General features: G+C 33.7%; 1 protein-coding gene across 2 annotated transcripts in view; it reads right to left on the reverse strand.

The window, feature by feature from the left end:
- Window positions 1–3,570: 3,570 nt before the first annotated feature.
- Window positions 3,571–18,234, reverse strand: part of LOC110639694 (uncharacterized) — a 39,027-nt gene continuing 24,363 nt past the window's right edge. For both annotated transcript variants that reach the window (XM_058145765.1, XM_021790744.2), the window contains exons 30-36: window positions 16,761–16,904; window positions 16,483–16,571; window positions 15,746–15,828; window positions 15,527–15,642; window positions 9,463–9,548; window positions 7,532–7,631; window positions 3,571–4,403 (exon numbers count right to left, since the gene is read on the reverse strand). In XM_058145765.1, coding sequence (XP_058001748.1) covers window positions 4,338–4,403; window positions 7,532–7,631; window positions 9,463–9,548; window positions 15,527–15,642; window positions 15,746–15,828; window positions 16,483–16,571; window positions 16,761–16,904 — 684 coding nt within the window. In that variant the 3' untranslated portion in view covers window positions 3,571–4,337. The remainder of the gene's footprint in view (window positions 4,404–7,531; window positions 7,632–9,462; window positions 9,549–15,526; window positions 15,643–15,745; window positions 15,829–16,482; window positions 16,572–16,760; window positions 16,905–18,234) is intronic.

Here is an 18,234-nt window from a genome sequence, read left to right on the forward strand (position 1 = left end):
GGGCTATAGTTAAACATTCTTTAAGCTTCTAAAAGCCTTCCTCACACTCGTCTGACCAGAAGAATGGGACATTCTTTTGAGTCAATCGTGTTAGAGGAGCTGCTATTCTAGAGAAATTCTGCACAAAACACCTATAGTAGCCTGTTAGGCCCAGAAAACTTTGTACCTTAGTAACTGTAGTAAGCCAAAGTCAATCAGTTACTGCTTTAATTTTCTTAGGATCTACCTGAATACCTTCACGAGATATTATATGCCCCAAGAATGAGATGCTCTCAAACCAAAACTTACACTTTGAAAATTTAGCATACAGTTGATGCTCCCTTAGAGTATGCAACACCATCCTTAGGTGCCAAATATGTTCTTCTTCGGTTTGAGAATACACCAAAACATCATCTATGAACACAATGACAAAGCAATCTAGAAATGGCCTAAACACCGTATTCATTAATTCCATAAAGGCCACTAATGCATTAGTGAGTCCAAAAAATATCACTAGAAACTCATAATGACCATACCTTGTCCTAAACACTATTTTTGGCACATCTTCACTTCTAATCCTCAATTGGTGATAACTTAATTGTAGGTCTATTTTTAAAAATTATCTAGCTCCTTACAGCTGATCAAACAAACCATCAATCCGAGGAAGTGGATATTTATTCTTAACTATCACTTTATTCAGTTGTCTGTAATTAATACATAGCCTCAAAGATCCATCCTTCTTTCTCACAAATAGAATGAGAGCACCCCAAGGTGAAGTATTGGGCCAAATGAATCCCTTATCCAGCAACTCTTGTAGTTGCTCCTTCAATTCCTTTAGCTTTGCTAGTGCCATCCTATAAAGTGGCATAGAAATGGGGTTTGTACCTAGCATAATATCTAAGCAGAACTCTATCTCCCTATTCGGCGGCAATCCTGGAAGCCCCTCAGGAAACACATCTACAAATTCTCTGACAACAGGTACATTCTCCACATCAGCACCTTCAACAGATGTGTCCCTCACTAGTGCCAAATACCCTTAACATCCACGTCTCAACATCTTTTTGGCGCTAAGTTGTATGGAGCTATACTCCTATCACCATCAAAGCTAAACTCTTCTACTCCAGGAATATATAAATACACCTTTTTTTATTTCTTAATCTTAACTCTGCGATTGGTTTTCACCAACACATCCACCATATAGTATCATACCATAGTACTAATCTACTACTCATTTTATGGAACACAGGCCATTGACCATGGATGATTCTTTTTATATCTCCTTCTTTGTAGAGAATTGCTCTTCATGGTTAGATAGGCATCCTTGAACCTATAATTTCTACCTGAACTGTCATGATAGTGAGAAATAGGTATTGTACCTCAATTCCAGACAACATACTTTATACATTCATTCTTTTTGATATAGCTACATCTATTGCCTATAGCTTTCCAGAATTCAGCTTCAAATTTACTCATATCTCTTGATTCTCCTCTTCAATTTTCATCATCTCTTCACAATTATTGTGCTATATCTACAGGTCCTGAGCTAATAACTCTCTATCTCACTCTACAGTCCCATTTGGGACACTATTCCATAGGTCACCATAATTAGTAGTAATCTTCTATCCCTTCTGTCACAACTGACTGCAAAAGAGATACTACATCTGTCACCTTGCCACAATTATATCAGGCTATCTGCTCTCTTATCATATTGCAAACTCCTTGAAATGTCATTTCACAGGCTATGAACACCATTCATAGCATTCGGTCTCCTTTTTAAGGGAGCAAAGTCGTACTCTACACCTTGCTGCCACACAAAGAAGATACTATTTTAACTAAACTTTAGACAAAACATCCATTGTAATGCCAAAATTGTCCAAGACCCCATATTAGAGACCAGATGGTCTCACTCTATAGGTACTACCTTTACTTGTGACTATACTAAAACCTCTAATCTTATGGCAACTTCTAATGTAACTCTAGCTCACGTTAGGGCAACCGAGTCACTGACTTTAGTTACTATCCAAATGGGACCTTCGATATTCTAGCTCGAGGGTTTTAAACCCCTAATTAGGAGTCTCAAACTCCTTTGCAAAAATAGAACTCTATTCTAGCATAACTGTACCAAAACAAATATTTTAAAATTATATAAATATTATATTAATTAAAATAAGTTCCACTTAAAAAAATGATAAAGAATCCTTCTAGTTATTTTAAAATTTAATATTTTTGTAATAAGAAAAGAAAATATTATTTGTTATTTCTCATGCATTAAATCTTCATTTAAATTTAAAGAAGTATTATAATATTTATATTTAAAAAAAAAAGATTATGATTAATAAAATAATATTATATTAATTAAAAAATAAAATAAATTCCATTCTTTTTTTTTTTAAAAATGATAATAAGAAATCATATTGCATTTATTTTTAGATAAAGCTTGCAAGATAGTAATCATCTTTGAAATTCCTTTGTCATGCATTGCATTTCTTGCCATAATTATGGACAATTTTTTCTTATAAGAAAGAAGAAAAAACTAGGGACACGAGTTGAAGGAATGTTAAATTGACAAATACTCCTTGAAAATAAAGATAATTTAGTTGAAATTATTATTATTATTATTAATCATTGCAACTTTTGAAATAAAAATGTTACCAATACAATTTGGGGAAAGACAAAAGATAATAGACTAAAGTGAAATTCATTTGATTTGTAACCAAATAAATATGAATACAAACCCCACAATTATGGCGTCCATTTTTGAAAAGAGAGGGAGGGGGAGGGGCTGCTTGACTTGACTTTGTGGATTCCATTATGAGGGATTATATGTCATATGCTTTTACCATATCCCTCGTGTGAGATCAGATTCGTATAATATTGGCATTAATTGATAAATATTGGAATCGAAAAATTGCTACAATAGAAATCAAGTGGCTTTCTGTAGAGGAATAGGGATAAAGTTGACTTGTGCGCTTTTATAGCAAAATAATTCAACAAATTAAAGAAGTAATAATTGATCAAACCTTGCAAGAAAGATGAAAATGGTTACATGCAGGGACTGTTCCCACCAAAATTTTCAGAATAAACAACTTGGTAACATATGCTCTGGTTTGGTTCTTAGAATGGCAAAGATTGGTAAAAGAACGATTAAAATTTAAATGTGCAATAATTATCATATAAAAAAAGTAATTGATTTAATTTATAAGTCGGTCATTAGTATTTTACTTATAAGTTAAAAACTTACTTAAAATAAACAAAAAATTATAAATAAAATACTCCTTATTTATAACTTATTTATTTTAAAAATATTATCCTCATTTTAATGATATATTCCTTTTATCATTTTAATTTTATTAAAATATTTTTAAGCATCTTTTAATTAAACACTTAAATTATTTAAAAATTTATTTTAAATAATTTTATCAAATAATTAATTACTTATTTTAAAATTAATTTATAAATTAAATAATTCATTTAAATCAGAACTTAAAAGTAAGAAAAGCAATTCCCTAACCATAAAATAACTATCCCATTATTGTTCTATTCTATTCCATGTGCCAGCAAAGAGATTTTACACAAGATAAAAGAGGGTAATAAAAAAAGAACGAAAATTCTTGAGTGAAAGAATAAACAGTTACAGATGCATGCACAAAGAAAGCCCTAAGGGCAGGGAGAGAGGGTGGATGGGTAGGGAAGAACCTGGAGGACAAGTCTCATACTAAATCAAGGAAAAGATACCAACAATGCACACAAGACAAGAATTTACAGCCTTTCCTTTGACACCCACTTCCCGCAGACATCTAACTGCAAATACAAATCATCAAAATACAATGAAAAAGTCCCCACTCAAGCTCTTTGCTGGACTAGATATCTTACATCCAAAAATTTTCATGATGTCAGCTTCAACCCCCACTAAGAAAAAAGGCGCACGGGGCCAAACCATCAATTCTACTTGCCGTTGCAGCACTATAGATCTCTTGTATCAAAAGGTCTTCAAATGAATATTTTCATATATGATTTGTTAATAGAATCTTGATTGGCTCAAATTAAATTTTGGCAAAGCCCTGTGATGATTTTTTTCTCTGCACATCCTCTGATCTTGCTTACCATTACAATGCAGTACAGCTTAGCCAGTTCAACTGTAGCAACCATAGAAGATATCAGGAACGAGACTAAGAATGATAATAGAAATAATGAATACTTCTTCCACCAACATCTTTGCAGGTATTTGTGATTATCGCAATGTCCTGGGAGAACACTGGAATTGACATTTATCATCCTTCGATTTGCGAATTTCTCCAAATCGATCATAACAACCTAGATTAACTTGCATTGCCTTTCTACTCTTGAGCAACAAAATTTTACATGTATTGTGCCAACCATTGTTTACACATATCAAGCACCGGGAGTGCATTTGCATGTAATGCCTGCAACAAGATAGGCAAAGGACATGAGAACTCTTAACAATGTCACATGCAAGCAATAGTAGCAAAACCAAATAACAATTTAAAGGCTTGATATTCCAAGCCATGGGAACAATGCTACATGGACCAACATTGCATGTATTGATTCATATCATAAACAGTGTTGTCACCAGGTGCCTGGGGCGAAATCCAGGCACCTCCCCTGGGAAGCCTCTAGGCAATGCGACTTCAAACAGGCGCTGCCTGGGAACCAATGCCAACTTCTCCTCTTTCTTTCTTTCTTCTTTTTTCTTGGGTTAAACATGTCCATTATTTTTCTTCATTCTTCTCTTCTATCCCTCCTCAAATTCTGAAATTCTATTTTTGTTGTCACTTTTTTTTTTTCATTGTCTAAAATTCTGTCACATTTTTATTATTCCAGTTGAGTATGTTTATTGTTCCTTTTCTTGTTCTTATTAGTCCTTATTAGAGTGTCGTGGAGTTCTTTAGATTTCATTGTTCTTGTATTCAGTCAGTGGAAATTAAAGAATCTTTTCATTCTTCTCTTTCATTAATCTATGATTTAAATTCCTAAATCTATCAAATACGCTGCCTATCCCAAATTTTTTTACCACTCTTGAATATTATTTTTTAAGGAAATATTCAATACATGCAATGAATATTATTTTTCTAAAATACTATTACATTACACACCACAATCTATTTGAGTATTCTATTACAATAATTTAATCTATTCTAGTATTTACAAGTTACCATTCTAATATATTCTAGTGTTCTTAATTCTTATTATGGAATTATTTTTATTATTTTTTATTTGGTTAGGATCAAAACAAATAGCTGAAAAATCTATAACATCATCACACACAAACAATCCAGCATGAAAACATAAAGGAATGCCTTTGATCTTTAAAATTAAAACATATAATATATTATAAAATATGAATATGAAATTTAACAATTTACTGATTGTGTAATATACTAGAGTTTTTTACATTGTATATTTAATTATTTATTATTTTAGAATAAATTAGAGCCTCATTTCACTCGAGCAAGCGCCTAGTGCATCAGGTGATGGAAGACCTTCTCGCCTTAAGGGCGCATAGCACTTTTGACCAAACTAATCATAAAATCTAGTAAGTCAGGGTGCCATCTCTTAAAAAGTGGATGCTCCTATATTAGGGCATCTAGAAGTGAAAATAGCATACCATGACGCCCTAAATGCTTGGTAGTTGGTTTGGGTCAAAAGCAAGGTTTGACTGACTCATGAAATCCTACCTAGAGTTCACAAAATTGAAGCAGTGATCTTTGCTTGCAGTAAGGTTCAAGGGATCATTTATACACATGCTCCAAAGCACCACCATATGAGGGTAAGCAAACATAACACCATTCTTTCCAAACAAAAATTGATGCTAGATGATCACATTGTTAAGGTAGTATAACTGAGTTTTATAAATAAACTGTTCTTCACCAAACAAAACATCTACTAATGAAATCAGACCTTATTTGCTCTAAGCCCCCATCAATAAAGGCTTCAGCGCCCCCCCAAGGCCACACTTTTTGAAATTTTTCTGCAAGGTCCTTTGAGCCTATCTACGAATATATCCCTTTTGTGCAGCTTACTACTACCCTCTTGCTTGAAGCCCACTCCAAAGCATTTGCTAGCTCTGGGTCCTCTTGGACTTGTCATGTTCATTATCCTCCCTCGAGCTACATCATCATGCCAGAACTAATCCACATTGACCTACTCCTTTTAAGAAACTAGTTCCCATTGTAAATGGAAAACCCTAACTATTTTCATGATTAATCTCTATATTATTGTAGTATAAAATGTTGCAACTTTAAAAAATGATATTTTATAATCTATAACTACCCAAATTAACCCAAGCATCCAACCTGCACCTTGCAAGCAAACCACATTTGTTTGGTCTCCCAAGTCCTAACAGAGATAACATTGATTAACAGTAAAAGAATGTCATTGTAAGTTTGTAACAAAAATTAACTTAATCAAAACAATCGAGAAGTACCTGTTTTTTTTGTTGGTTTAGCCAAGCCCCACAACAAAAAGAAAAAAAAAAATGAAAAAGAAGAGAGGGAGAGAGCATGAAATTTCAACTATTTAACATGTCAAGCTCAAGCCAGCCTTAATCCTGGATCAGTCAGCAAGGTGATATATAGCACCTCTTAAGCACACTGATGCAGCAATTACTAAACCAAAAATGAATTTATATGGAACAGAAATCTGAATAAAATAAATATAAACAGACTCGTAAGGCAGAGCAAAGAAACATGCATAGATATAATCCTCTTTACTTTTTTTTTTTTTGGAAATGTATCTAATAGATGTTTCAAATCATAGTTATTAAACTCAGACCGAACCAACCGATTGAACCAGTAAACCGGCCCTCAAACCGGTCCGGGTTTGCAATTGAACCAAATAAAGGAAGCGATTCGGTGTGACCCGATCGACTCGGCGGTTGAACCGGTGAATTATTATGACCCGATTGACCAGGCCGGTTAAATTATTCAATAGAATCTCTCTTTTTTATTTTTTTATTTTTTATTTTTGGTATAAAGAATTGAACTCAAAATATCATAAAAAGACTTTAAAATCAAAATCAAGTAAGCTTAGTAGCTATGTGTTTTTTATTTCAATATAATTATTTTTAATATATACTTAATATTTCATAATTATTGAAAAGAAAATTATACATTTATAAAAATTTTTATGCATTATATTACTTAAATATTTTTGTATAAAATTTAAAAACACTATTAAAATTTATTAAATATAACTTAATAAATGTTAAAGTTTTATTTTAAATAATTAAAATTTAATTAATTATATTTTTTTATATTAATAGGTATTGTATTTAATTAATTTTAATTAAGTTATATATTTAATTAATTTTTAATGATTCATTGGTTGAACCATTGACCCACTGGTTGAACCACTAATCCATTCACTCGATCCCTTCGCCGGGTCAACCTCCGGGCCGGGTTTAATAACATTGTTTCAAATTGTTCTATGCATTTTGAAATGCATCTAAACAAAGTTTCAGTTTCTTCTGCCAATTTAGGGCTATAGTGACACAAGTTCCTGGAGCAATATGCGAGTTGACAAGAAGAATAACCTGATGAGCTACATATTGAACATCAGCAACACTTCCACTTCGAGATGCTATCTGAAATGCACTTTTTAGACGACCACAGACAACACATGCCAACACCTTCCTGCATAGACAAAACAAGAAAAATCAGCAGTCCTTATGGTATCTTTTGAAATTGATGAGATTTTCCTTTAATTCATGGGATATGATTTATGAGAAAATCATATGATTGATTAGTAAAATCACTAGCTTGATTAATGCTTGTACTAAGGAGAGATTTATGGGAATACCATATGCATCTTGTATCTTCCATTATAAATATGGAGTTCAATGTATTATGTAAAACACAACAAAAATGAATAAAATGCAACTCTTTGAGGTTTTGTGTTTGTGGACATAGGCTCTCAATAGCCGAACCACATAAATCTCTTGTTATTTTCTCCTTTGTCTTCTATTGTTCTAACTTTAACATGGTATCAGAGCCAGCAGAAAATTCTAGGGTTTCTTCTTTCTTATTGTCTCTTCACAAAGATATGGGTTTGAGTCCCAAAAGCTATTTTCCTTCATTACGGTTTGAATCCAAAAGCTATGAGTTTTAGTCTCAATTTGTTTATCTTCTTGTTCTTCTTTTTCTTCATGATTTGAGAGCCAAGGGTTGAAGTCTCTACTCTCTTCTTCTCCTTCATCAGAGTCTAGGGTTTGAATCCCTGCTCCTTCTTTCTTCTTTTCTTTGGCTTGAAGCTATTATTGTCGAGAAACCCACACAACATAGTTATTAAAGGCTCAAGGCGCACTAAGGCGCCAAGGAGTCCTAGAGCCTAGACGCAAGGCTCAGGCGCGCGCCTGATCGAGGTGAGGCGCAAAAGTAAAAAATTTAAAAGGTTCATAAAAATCAAATAAATGTGATGCTTTTCTTTTTTTTTTCTTTGGCATATATCTTGAATTGGGTTTGCTGGTTTGAGTTTAAATGGTTGTCCTTTTTGCCAATAAAAGTGCTCGCTAAAGATAGAAACAAAGCATGCCTTTCTAGAATCTTGTGCTTGGAACAAAGGCGCACACCTAGGCGCATAAGGCGCTAGGGTTCGAGCCTGGTGAGCCTTGAGCCTGAGGCGTGCCTTTAATAACTATGACACAACCCAAGTCTCAACACCCCTCCACCCAGCCACCTAGTCTCACCTGAAACTCAATAGAGTTTCATTCCTCTTCAAATAATAGCTGCTTATTTATTTAATTTTTGTTTAAAAAGTCTTAATTCCATAATTTTAGAAAAATCTCATCAAGAAGGAATGTTAGAATTGATGAAAGTTTTCTTAATCATAGAGATAAGATTCCTCCTTGATTTATGGGATGAGATTTCTCCTTAATTCTTAGAAAATTCCATAATTCAAGGTGGTTTGAATTCTTTCTTAATTTATGAAGTATGTCTTATGCTTTCCATTATAAATATGGACTATGTATTATATAAATGTGTAAGAGTGAAGTTAACGAAAATGTAGCCTTTGTGTTCTCTCTTCCTTTCTCTCTCCTTATTATCTTTCTTTCTAAAAATTTAACAGTACCAATTAATGTTTGAAATGTAGAGAGTGATTTCCCCATGATGAATTCGGTTTATCACTCATTTATATTCATATCAAAGTAAACTGAGGATAAATGTAATGAATCATAACATTTGATGCAAACCATTATCAATTATTAGTTATTGGGACTAGATGTTATTTCCTGAGTAACAACTGTTGTATTTGGTGCATGGATATAACAGCTGTTACCATGGAGATAACTAATATCACATGTAAATATCCAAGATCAAGGAAGTTACTCATCACAAAGGAAACCTACCATCACTCAGAAATGCAAATGAGGAGCTGCAGTAGGTACTTACATACCCATCTACCAGTAAAACTTGTACTATAATATAAGCTAATTTCAAATACCTTGGATTAGATCAATGACATTACCTATGACTGCTGGTTAACATGTCGATGAGACGGTCAGGGCGTTCTTTGTGTTTATTTGCATACACATTTATTGCAGCCCCCAAGACCTACAAATAATTTTTAGATTTTCTCAAAGTATATCATGAACTTAGAAATCTTGTATAACAGAGGAAATAAATCATAAATCAAATATATAAATAATTCTAACATCGAGGACTAAGTGACATGGATGCATCCGTGGCACCGCGCGCGGGCCCCGGGTTGGGGGGGGGGGGGGGGGGGTTGTTGTTGTTGGGTGGGGAGAGGGGGGTGGTGGTGTCGTGTGTGTGGATGAATCCAAGCAAAAATGATGATGATAATAATAATAATAATAATAAAATGTGTGGTCTATATAAAAATGCAAATTGTTTTTTTCTTTTTCTTTTTTTGACATGGTAAACTATTAATTTGTTTCATCATTATTAAATCTGACATACGCAAGTCATTTAATTAATAGTTTACATATTTAACTTGCTTTTAATGCTTTTAATTCTCTAATTGATCTTCTACTGTTAATTTACTAATTTATCTCACTCTTCCTTAGATTTTTAAGGTTTTGTGAATAAATTTGTTAATTTTATGACATGATACTCATTTTTTATGCATGTTATTTTATTACATAAAAATAGGATTAAGAATTTTTTTTTTTTTTAATTATGATTTGGCCACTCAAAATTTTTAATTCTAAATTCATCCTGATAGTAGATACAAGTATTTGTGACAAAATTATTTATATCAAGTGATTGTATATTATGTGATTGTGTTACCAGTTTTATCAAATGTCTTCTTAGCATCTTAAGCAGACACCGTGCCTTGTTTTTGCTCGATAATGCAATGAGCGACTGGTGTCCTGTATGAAAAGTACTTCATATGGCTCTTTGTTTTTCATGTAAACTGACTAGCCATAAACTAACTAGCCGATAAAGATGACAATTACAATCATGTTTCTTGACATTACCTATAATATATTCTAGTGAGCGCATGGCATATATTACTCATGCATTCAAACACTATTTGTTCTATGAATAATTGCATCAGGTGTACTTAGTTAATGCAATGGGTTGATCAGTTGGATTTCAATTACTCTTTGGCATAGTCTTGACATGGGAAAGGGGAAAGAGATGATGTGATACTATTATAGCACTTTACTGATGACCTTTCATAAAAGAAGCTCCTATGAAATTTTACATACACGCTATATAAAAGCTTGAAGTCCAACACAAACAGTGAAACAATAAAATATATTTGGATAGGTCAGGATATGAATGAAGGATTTGAATTTATGTTAATCTTGGTATTTATGATATAAATAGTTTATTTTTATTAAGATATGTACCATAAATAGCTAGGATATGTGTATATCTAGTGATTGTGTGAATATATTTAGGTGCTTGAATCGCGGCTATAATTATGTATTTAATTAGGATAGTATTTCTTATTTAGTTGTCCTTTACAGATTATAAATTGACACCATTAGCTTGAGGAAATAATCAAGCTCTTCAATCATTCTCAATATTCTTCTTTTGTTCTATTTTCTCACATAGTATCAGAGCCCTCGGTGGGTCTGATTTGAAATCTGAAACAAAGTCCTCATAGGGAGAAATTTTCCTTCTTTTTCTGATCACTTTCTGGGAGTCCGTGACTGTCACAGCCTAGCTAATGAAAACTGCTCATATGGCTCAATCCGGTGAAAATGGTATTCTTACATTACCTGATGGAAAGGATCAGATGTCAGATTCTATCCTATTAACTGGAGCTGATTACAAGGAGTATTTGCAATATCAAACAGCCAAACAGCAAACTTCATGTGCTTATACCCCTCAACAAAATAGGGTTGCCGAACAAAAGAATCGTCATCTAGTTGAGACTGCCCGCACTTTACTCATTCACCATAATGTTCCCCTTCGTTTTTAGGAGATGCTATTTTTACTGCTTGTTACTTAATTACCCGAATGCCTTCTTCTATTTTCTAGAATCAGAGTCCTCATTCCATTTTGTTTCCCGACCAAGATGCTCATCAATTGTCCCTGCATGTATTTGGTTGTATTTATTTTGTTCATTATCACACTCCTAGCAAAGACAAACTTCAGCCTAAATCAATAAAATGTGTCTTTTTGGGATATTCTAGACTTCAAAAAGGTTACAAATGTTACAATCCACTTACAAATAAATACTTTGTGTCAACTGATGTAACCTTCTTTGAAATATCTCCCTATTTTTCCTCTAACACCGCATCCAAGGTTTTTTTTCCCACCGCCTTACCAGTTCCTACTCTTCCTCCACCACCAATCAGTCCACCACCTCTACACGTCTACTCACATCGTCCTCATCCTCCCACTAACACCATTGATACTCATTTGCTTGATACAGGTACAACACCGGCTCCTGGTGACTCTTGCCCTTCTTCATTTTCACCTATTCCGGTCTCGCCTTCAACAGACAATGCTACTCCTCCCATTGCCATCCGAAAAGGTATTCGTTCGTTTCGAAATCCTCATCCTATTTATAATTTTGTGAGTTATCATCGTTTGTCTTATTCCTGCTATGCTTTTGTCACCACTTTGTCTAATGTATCTGTACCTAAGACTATTAGAGAAGCTTTGGAACATCCAGGATGGTTTAATGCAATGATTGAAGAGATGACTGCTCTCCATAACAATGACACTTGGGATTTGGTGCCACTACCAAAGGCCAAATCTCCTGTTGGTTGTCGATGGGTTTATACAGTCAAGGTGGGGCCTGATGGCCAGATTGATAAACTTAAAGCTCGCCTTGTTGCAAAAGGCTATACTCAGATCTTTAGCCTCGATTACAGTGATACCTTCCCTTCTGTGGCTAAGATTGCCTCGGTTCGCCTTCTTATTTCCTTAGTTGTCATCCATCACTGGCCACTTCATCAAATGGATATCAAAAATGCCTTTTTACATGGCAAGCTAGCTGAGGAAGTTTATATGGAGCATCCACCAGGGTTTGTTGCTCAGGGGGAGTCTAGTTTGGTGTGTCGCCTACAGCGTTCTTTATATGGCTTGAAACAATCTCCGAGAGCATGGTTTGGACTAAGGGTGGCCACGGTCCGATTTTGAACCGAAACTGAACCGGAACCGATTCGGTCAAAACCGGACCAAAATCGGTCAAAACTGGAATCGGCTTCGAACCAGACCGAAACCGTCCTTCTGCGGTTTGGTTCAGGTTCATATTTTTTAAGAACCGTGAACTGGCGATTCCGAACCGGATTAAACCGGCGATTTAAATATAAAAAAATTCAATAAAAATGTTACCTCACTCCTAATTCATTTATATATATCATTAATTCTCTACACAATTATTCTCTGCATTTTTTTCAATTCTTAATATTTTTTACAATTTTTCTCAAATTCTCTAAATAATTATTTTCTACACTCATTTTAATTTCCAATACTTTCTCAATTTTTCTACTTTATTATTTTATATACTTACTGAAATTTTCAATATTATCTCAATTACTTTGTTATTACTTTAAATCCTCAATAAAATTTTTAATACCTTCTATTTTAATTTTCTTTTCTCTTTTATACTTTTTTAATTATCAATTATTATATAATTTTTAAAAAAATGCAAGTAATAGAATTAGAAATTTTTATTCCTCTAAATCCTAAAGGGATACATAGGCAAAATTAAGTTCATACACTTTTGATTAATTTCTTTAAAAAAAATTAATTTCATCTCTAATTTTTTAATCAGGTTCAAGTTTTTACTTATTAAATTTTTCTTAAAGATAAATTATTTTCTTTTTTTTTTCTTATTTTATTTTGATTGAAAGATTTCTAAGAAAAATTAAAATATTTTTACAAATATAACTTAAATTTTGAATCAATAAAATTTTTCTCTAATATTATTTTTACAAATATAACTTAAACATAAAATTTTTCTCTAATAATATTTTTATAAATATAACTTAAAGATAAATTAAATTTGTGCTACCCTTAAATCATCCCTCAACCGCTTTCAAACCATCCCTAAACCGCTTTCAAACCATCCTCCAAACTGTCTTGAACCGTTCTTTTTCAACCCGCCCTTTAAGCCGTTTTAAACCGGGGCTCAAACCGGAACCGACAGTTCAGGAACTGACGGTTCAGGAACCGTCTTCCAAAACGTCCCCTAGCGGTTTGGTTCAGGTTCATAATTTCATTGAACCTAAACCAGCGGTTCAAGAACCATAACCGGCGGTTCCTGAACTGTGGCCACCCCTAGTTTGGACGGTTCAATACTGTAGTCCAACAATTTGGAATGTCTTGGAGTGAAGCTGACCATTCAGTATTTTTCCACCATAATGGCCATGATAAGTGCATTTATCTCGTTGTTTGTGTTGATGACATTGTTATTACAGGAAATGATCATGTTGGGATCTCAAAACTCAAACAACACTTGTCCAGTCATTTTCAGACTAAGGATCTTGGGAAGCTAAAGTATTTCTTGGGGATTGAAGTGGCACAATCCAAGACAGATATCGCCATTTCTCAAAGGAAATATGCTTTGGATATACTGACAGAGACGGACATGTTAGACTGTAGACACGTAGATACTCCTATGGATTCAAATGTCAAACTTGTTCCTGGACAGGGAGAGCCATTGGAGGATCCTGGTAGATACCGAAGATTAGTTGGAAAACCCAATTATCTTACAATCAGACGCCCAGACATCTCATTTGCTGTAAGTGTTGTCAGTCAGTTCCTTCAAGCACCATGTAGTAATCATTGGGATGCAGTTATTCGAATACTCAGATATATTAAAGAAGCTTCAGGACAAGGCTTATTATATGAAGACATGCGTCATTCACAGATTATTGGTTACCCAGATGCAGATTGGGCAGGTTCTCCTTCAGACAGACGGTCTACTTCAAGATATTGCATTATGATTGGAGGTAATTTGATTTCTTGGAAAAGTAAGAAGCAAGATGTGATTGCTAGGTCAAGTGCAGAAGCAGAATATCGAGCTATGGCTTTGGCAACTTGTGAACTTATATGGTTGAAACAACTTCTCCAATAGTTGAAGTATGGGAAACTTAAACAAATGCAGCTAATCTGTGACAATCAAGCTGCACTTCACATTGCCTCTAATCCAGTGTTTCATGACAGAACGAAACATATAAAGGTGGATTGTCATTTCATCAGACAAAAGATTGAATCTGGGTGTATTGCCACTAACTTTGTTAGCTCAAATTACCAATTAGCAGATATCCTGACAAAATCTCTCAAAGGCTCTCGAATTGAATATATTTGTAACAAGCTTAGAGCATATGATTTGTACGCTCCAGCTTGAGGGGGAGGGTTAAGATATGTACCATAAATAGCTAGGATATGTGTATCTGTAGTGCTTGTGTGAATATATTTAGGTGCTAGAATCGTGGCTATAATTACGTATTTAATTAGGATAGTATTTCATATTTAGTTGTCCTATACAGATTATAAATTGACACCATTGACTTGAGGGAATAATCAAGCTCTTCAATCATTCTCAATATTCTTCTTATGTTCTATTTTCTCACAATTTTGATTGGTAGGCTTATTGTTTTGAGATTGCATTGAAGAATGTACATAAAGATTTCTTGACGCTGAATATTAAAATGCCGACTAAAAAGGTGTTATTTTCAAGTATATTCTCCAAGATTTGGTTAGTTATAGGTTCTCTTTTCTATTTGTTTAAGTCCACATCCTTTTACAACTTGAACTAAAACTGAAATTTCAAAAGTCGTACCCAAAATCAAGCTTAGATTTTTTTTTTTTTTTTATGTTTTCACAATCTTTTTAATGTTTGTTTCTCTTAAGATCCATGTCAGATCGCTTATCAAAAAAAAGATCAATGTAAGACCAAGTGTGAAAAAAAATATGCAACTTGAATGAAATTGAAATAATGCTACTCCAATGATTTGGAGAAGAAATTCTAGTATCTTCATCAAATAAATACTATTTAAAGCATATTGTTCCCCACCAAATAAATGCACACTTCAGAAGATGGCTTATTTTATTCTCTTATATGCCATAAAGAATGCGATATATAATCATATTACCTGATCCCAATCATCATCATCTATGGTTCCTTTTATGTTTCTAAAAAACTCTGTCAACTGGCTGCCTTTTTTCCTCTCAGCTAGTGATGCAGCAACACCAGCATATATATCAACAGCTGCAAGATGCAAATAGAAGTCTCTAAATGCTTGCAACACCTCAAGACTATATTAGCAAGTGATAAAAGCTTGATGATAATCCTTCAATAATGTAATGGCTACCTGGAAGATTAAATTCATAAATTACTTGGAAAGCCAAATCAAAGTTCTTCTCCACTAGCTTCTCCGCAATCTCACACCTCCTCCTGTAAATCAACAGCAAGAGGGGATAAGAACTCATCATTATATAAGGTCAAGATAAAAATAAAGTCATCGTAAGTAATGTAAAACTTCCCACTTAAATAAATCAGAAACCTAGGACACATCATATTTGGATTCTTGCACAAAACCTAATAAAACAGGCTACGAAAAAACGGAGGAATTTTAGCTACTCAAAGTACTTAATAAAATCTCTTTCCTGCTTGAGCAATCTACCAAAATTCCATTTGATTTCCACAAATGTCTTATCTAGTTTTTCTCTACCCGTTACTTTTATGATATCTGAGATGGATTACGTTTTGAAGTCAGTTTATTTTCCTTCCCTTCTAACATCTCCTGCCCAAGCAATTAGGTTAAACCCAGTGTAATTATAATGAACACTTACTGATGAACACATGGGAAAAAACCAACTCTAATTAAAACATTTAAAATAAAGAATCATGGTCCAAAAAATCCGACAGCTCTCTAAAACTACCAAAATTAATACTAGCACTCTTATGTACCTGATGTTTTACATGTAAACTTTAAGCGGGAAATAGTTTGCTTCAATTCTTTAATAATAGTTTCTATGTATAATGGGATTGCTCTCAGCCTCTCACAAACAAATAATTAAACCCAGCAATGATAAAGTAAGCACTGACCTGAACGTTTCTGGATCATTTGGATTTCCAAAAAGTGAATGTTTCCACTGTGGCCCATCTGGATCATTTGAGGATTTCACAACTTCCAGCTACAAACCAAATCCATCATAATAGTCAAATAGGAGTAAACATTAATAGTTTATAGAATTAAAGCAACTCAAATTGCTCACATATTTTACAAATTAGTTAAGAAAAAAGCACATAAAAGATATTCACAACTACAAATTGATTTTTTTTTGTTGGTTCATGCATCAAAACTACAAGAGGGATGTCCTTACCTGGATTGATACTCGAGCAGAAAACTTGACAAGTCCTTCTTCAGTGAGCTTCTCGGACGCACTTTTTCCTCTCACACCCTTTGTGACAAGTTTAGTAGATTCTCCACCTTTATATCGAGCAGATAGTCCTTCATCAAAGTGCATCTAAAAGCAAAAGGAAGATAAATAAAAATGAAACTGCAAATAGAGAAAACTAACTTGAATATGCAGATTACAAAAAAATGGCAGAAATATTCCTTTTCCTAGTATTACTACACTATTGCATTCTCAGAGTGACTGAAATGGCAGCATATGCCAGCTCCACTTCCACTTGAGGCTAAAAGTTTAAGCTTATAGTTGTAGGTGAGGGCCTCTAGAATAGGCTTATATTTATAACAAACCCCAACACGAATACCCATTGGACTTGAAGCATAAGCACAGGTCCACCTTACCTGGTGCTGAAAATGCTTAATTAAGAAATAATGATGATCAATATTTGAACTTTGGAACTTTTGGTATGAGAGTCTCTAGTACCATTTTAAGAAACCACTAACCTAAACGCTTAAACTTATAGGTAAGGACTTCAAGTAGTTAGGTTCTATAATTCAGAAGAACAAAGTAATAAATGAGGATGTAACTCATAGGATCAAAACAGAATAGATGAAATGGAGGAGTGTTATGAGTGTACTATGCACCCGTAGGATCCCTTACAAGTTGAAAAGTAAGTTTCATGGAATTGTGGTTAGGCCAACTATGTTGAATGGGAGTGAATGTTGAGCATCTAAGGTATAAATATCCACAATGTGAGTGTGGCAAAAATGTGGATGTTAAAATAGATGTCTAGTAACATGACAATGGATTAAACAAGGAATGACCATATCCACCAAAGAGAAGATGTAGCATGCATTGTGAACAAAATGAGAGAGAGTCAATTAAGATGGTTTGGTCATATCCACAGAGAGAATCAAATGCTCAATACAAGGTTTGATAAGTTAGTGGTAAAAGAAGTGAAAATGGAAAAGGGATACTTAAAATGATGTGAAGGTAAGTAGTATACAAAAATTTACAATTTTTGAATATTGATGGGAATTGCTTTCAAACAAAGTTGAATGGTGAAAAATAGATCTATATATCATACTCCAACTAGTTTGGAATTAAGACTTAGTTGTTATCTTGTTGTTCTAGGTGAAGGCCTCAAGAATAGGTTTACATTTCTAACATCATCAAATGTAAGATGTCAAACACACAAACATTTTTGGGGAGAACTTTTTTTTTTCCTGATTTCTTTCTGCTATAAGTTATAACAATAATTGAGAGTTTCCAACCCAATAGTTTGGAATTAAGACTTAGTTGTTATCTTGTTGTTCTAGGTGAAGGCCTCAAGAATAGGTTTACATTTCTGACATTATAAAATGTAAGATGTCAAAGACAAACATTTTTGTGGAGAATTTTTTTTCCTGATTTCTTTCTGCTATAGGTCATAACAATAATTGAG

The sequence above is a fragment of the Hevea brasiliensis genome, chromosome 4, assembly GCF_030052815.1.
Source record: "Hevea brasiliensis isolate MT/VB/25A 57/8 chromosome 4, ASM3005281v1, whole genome shotgun sequence".
NCBI lineage: Eukaryota > Viridiplantae > Streptophyta > Magnoliopsida > Malpighiales > Euphorbiaceae > Hevea > Hevea brasiliensis.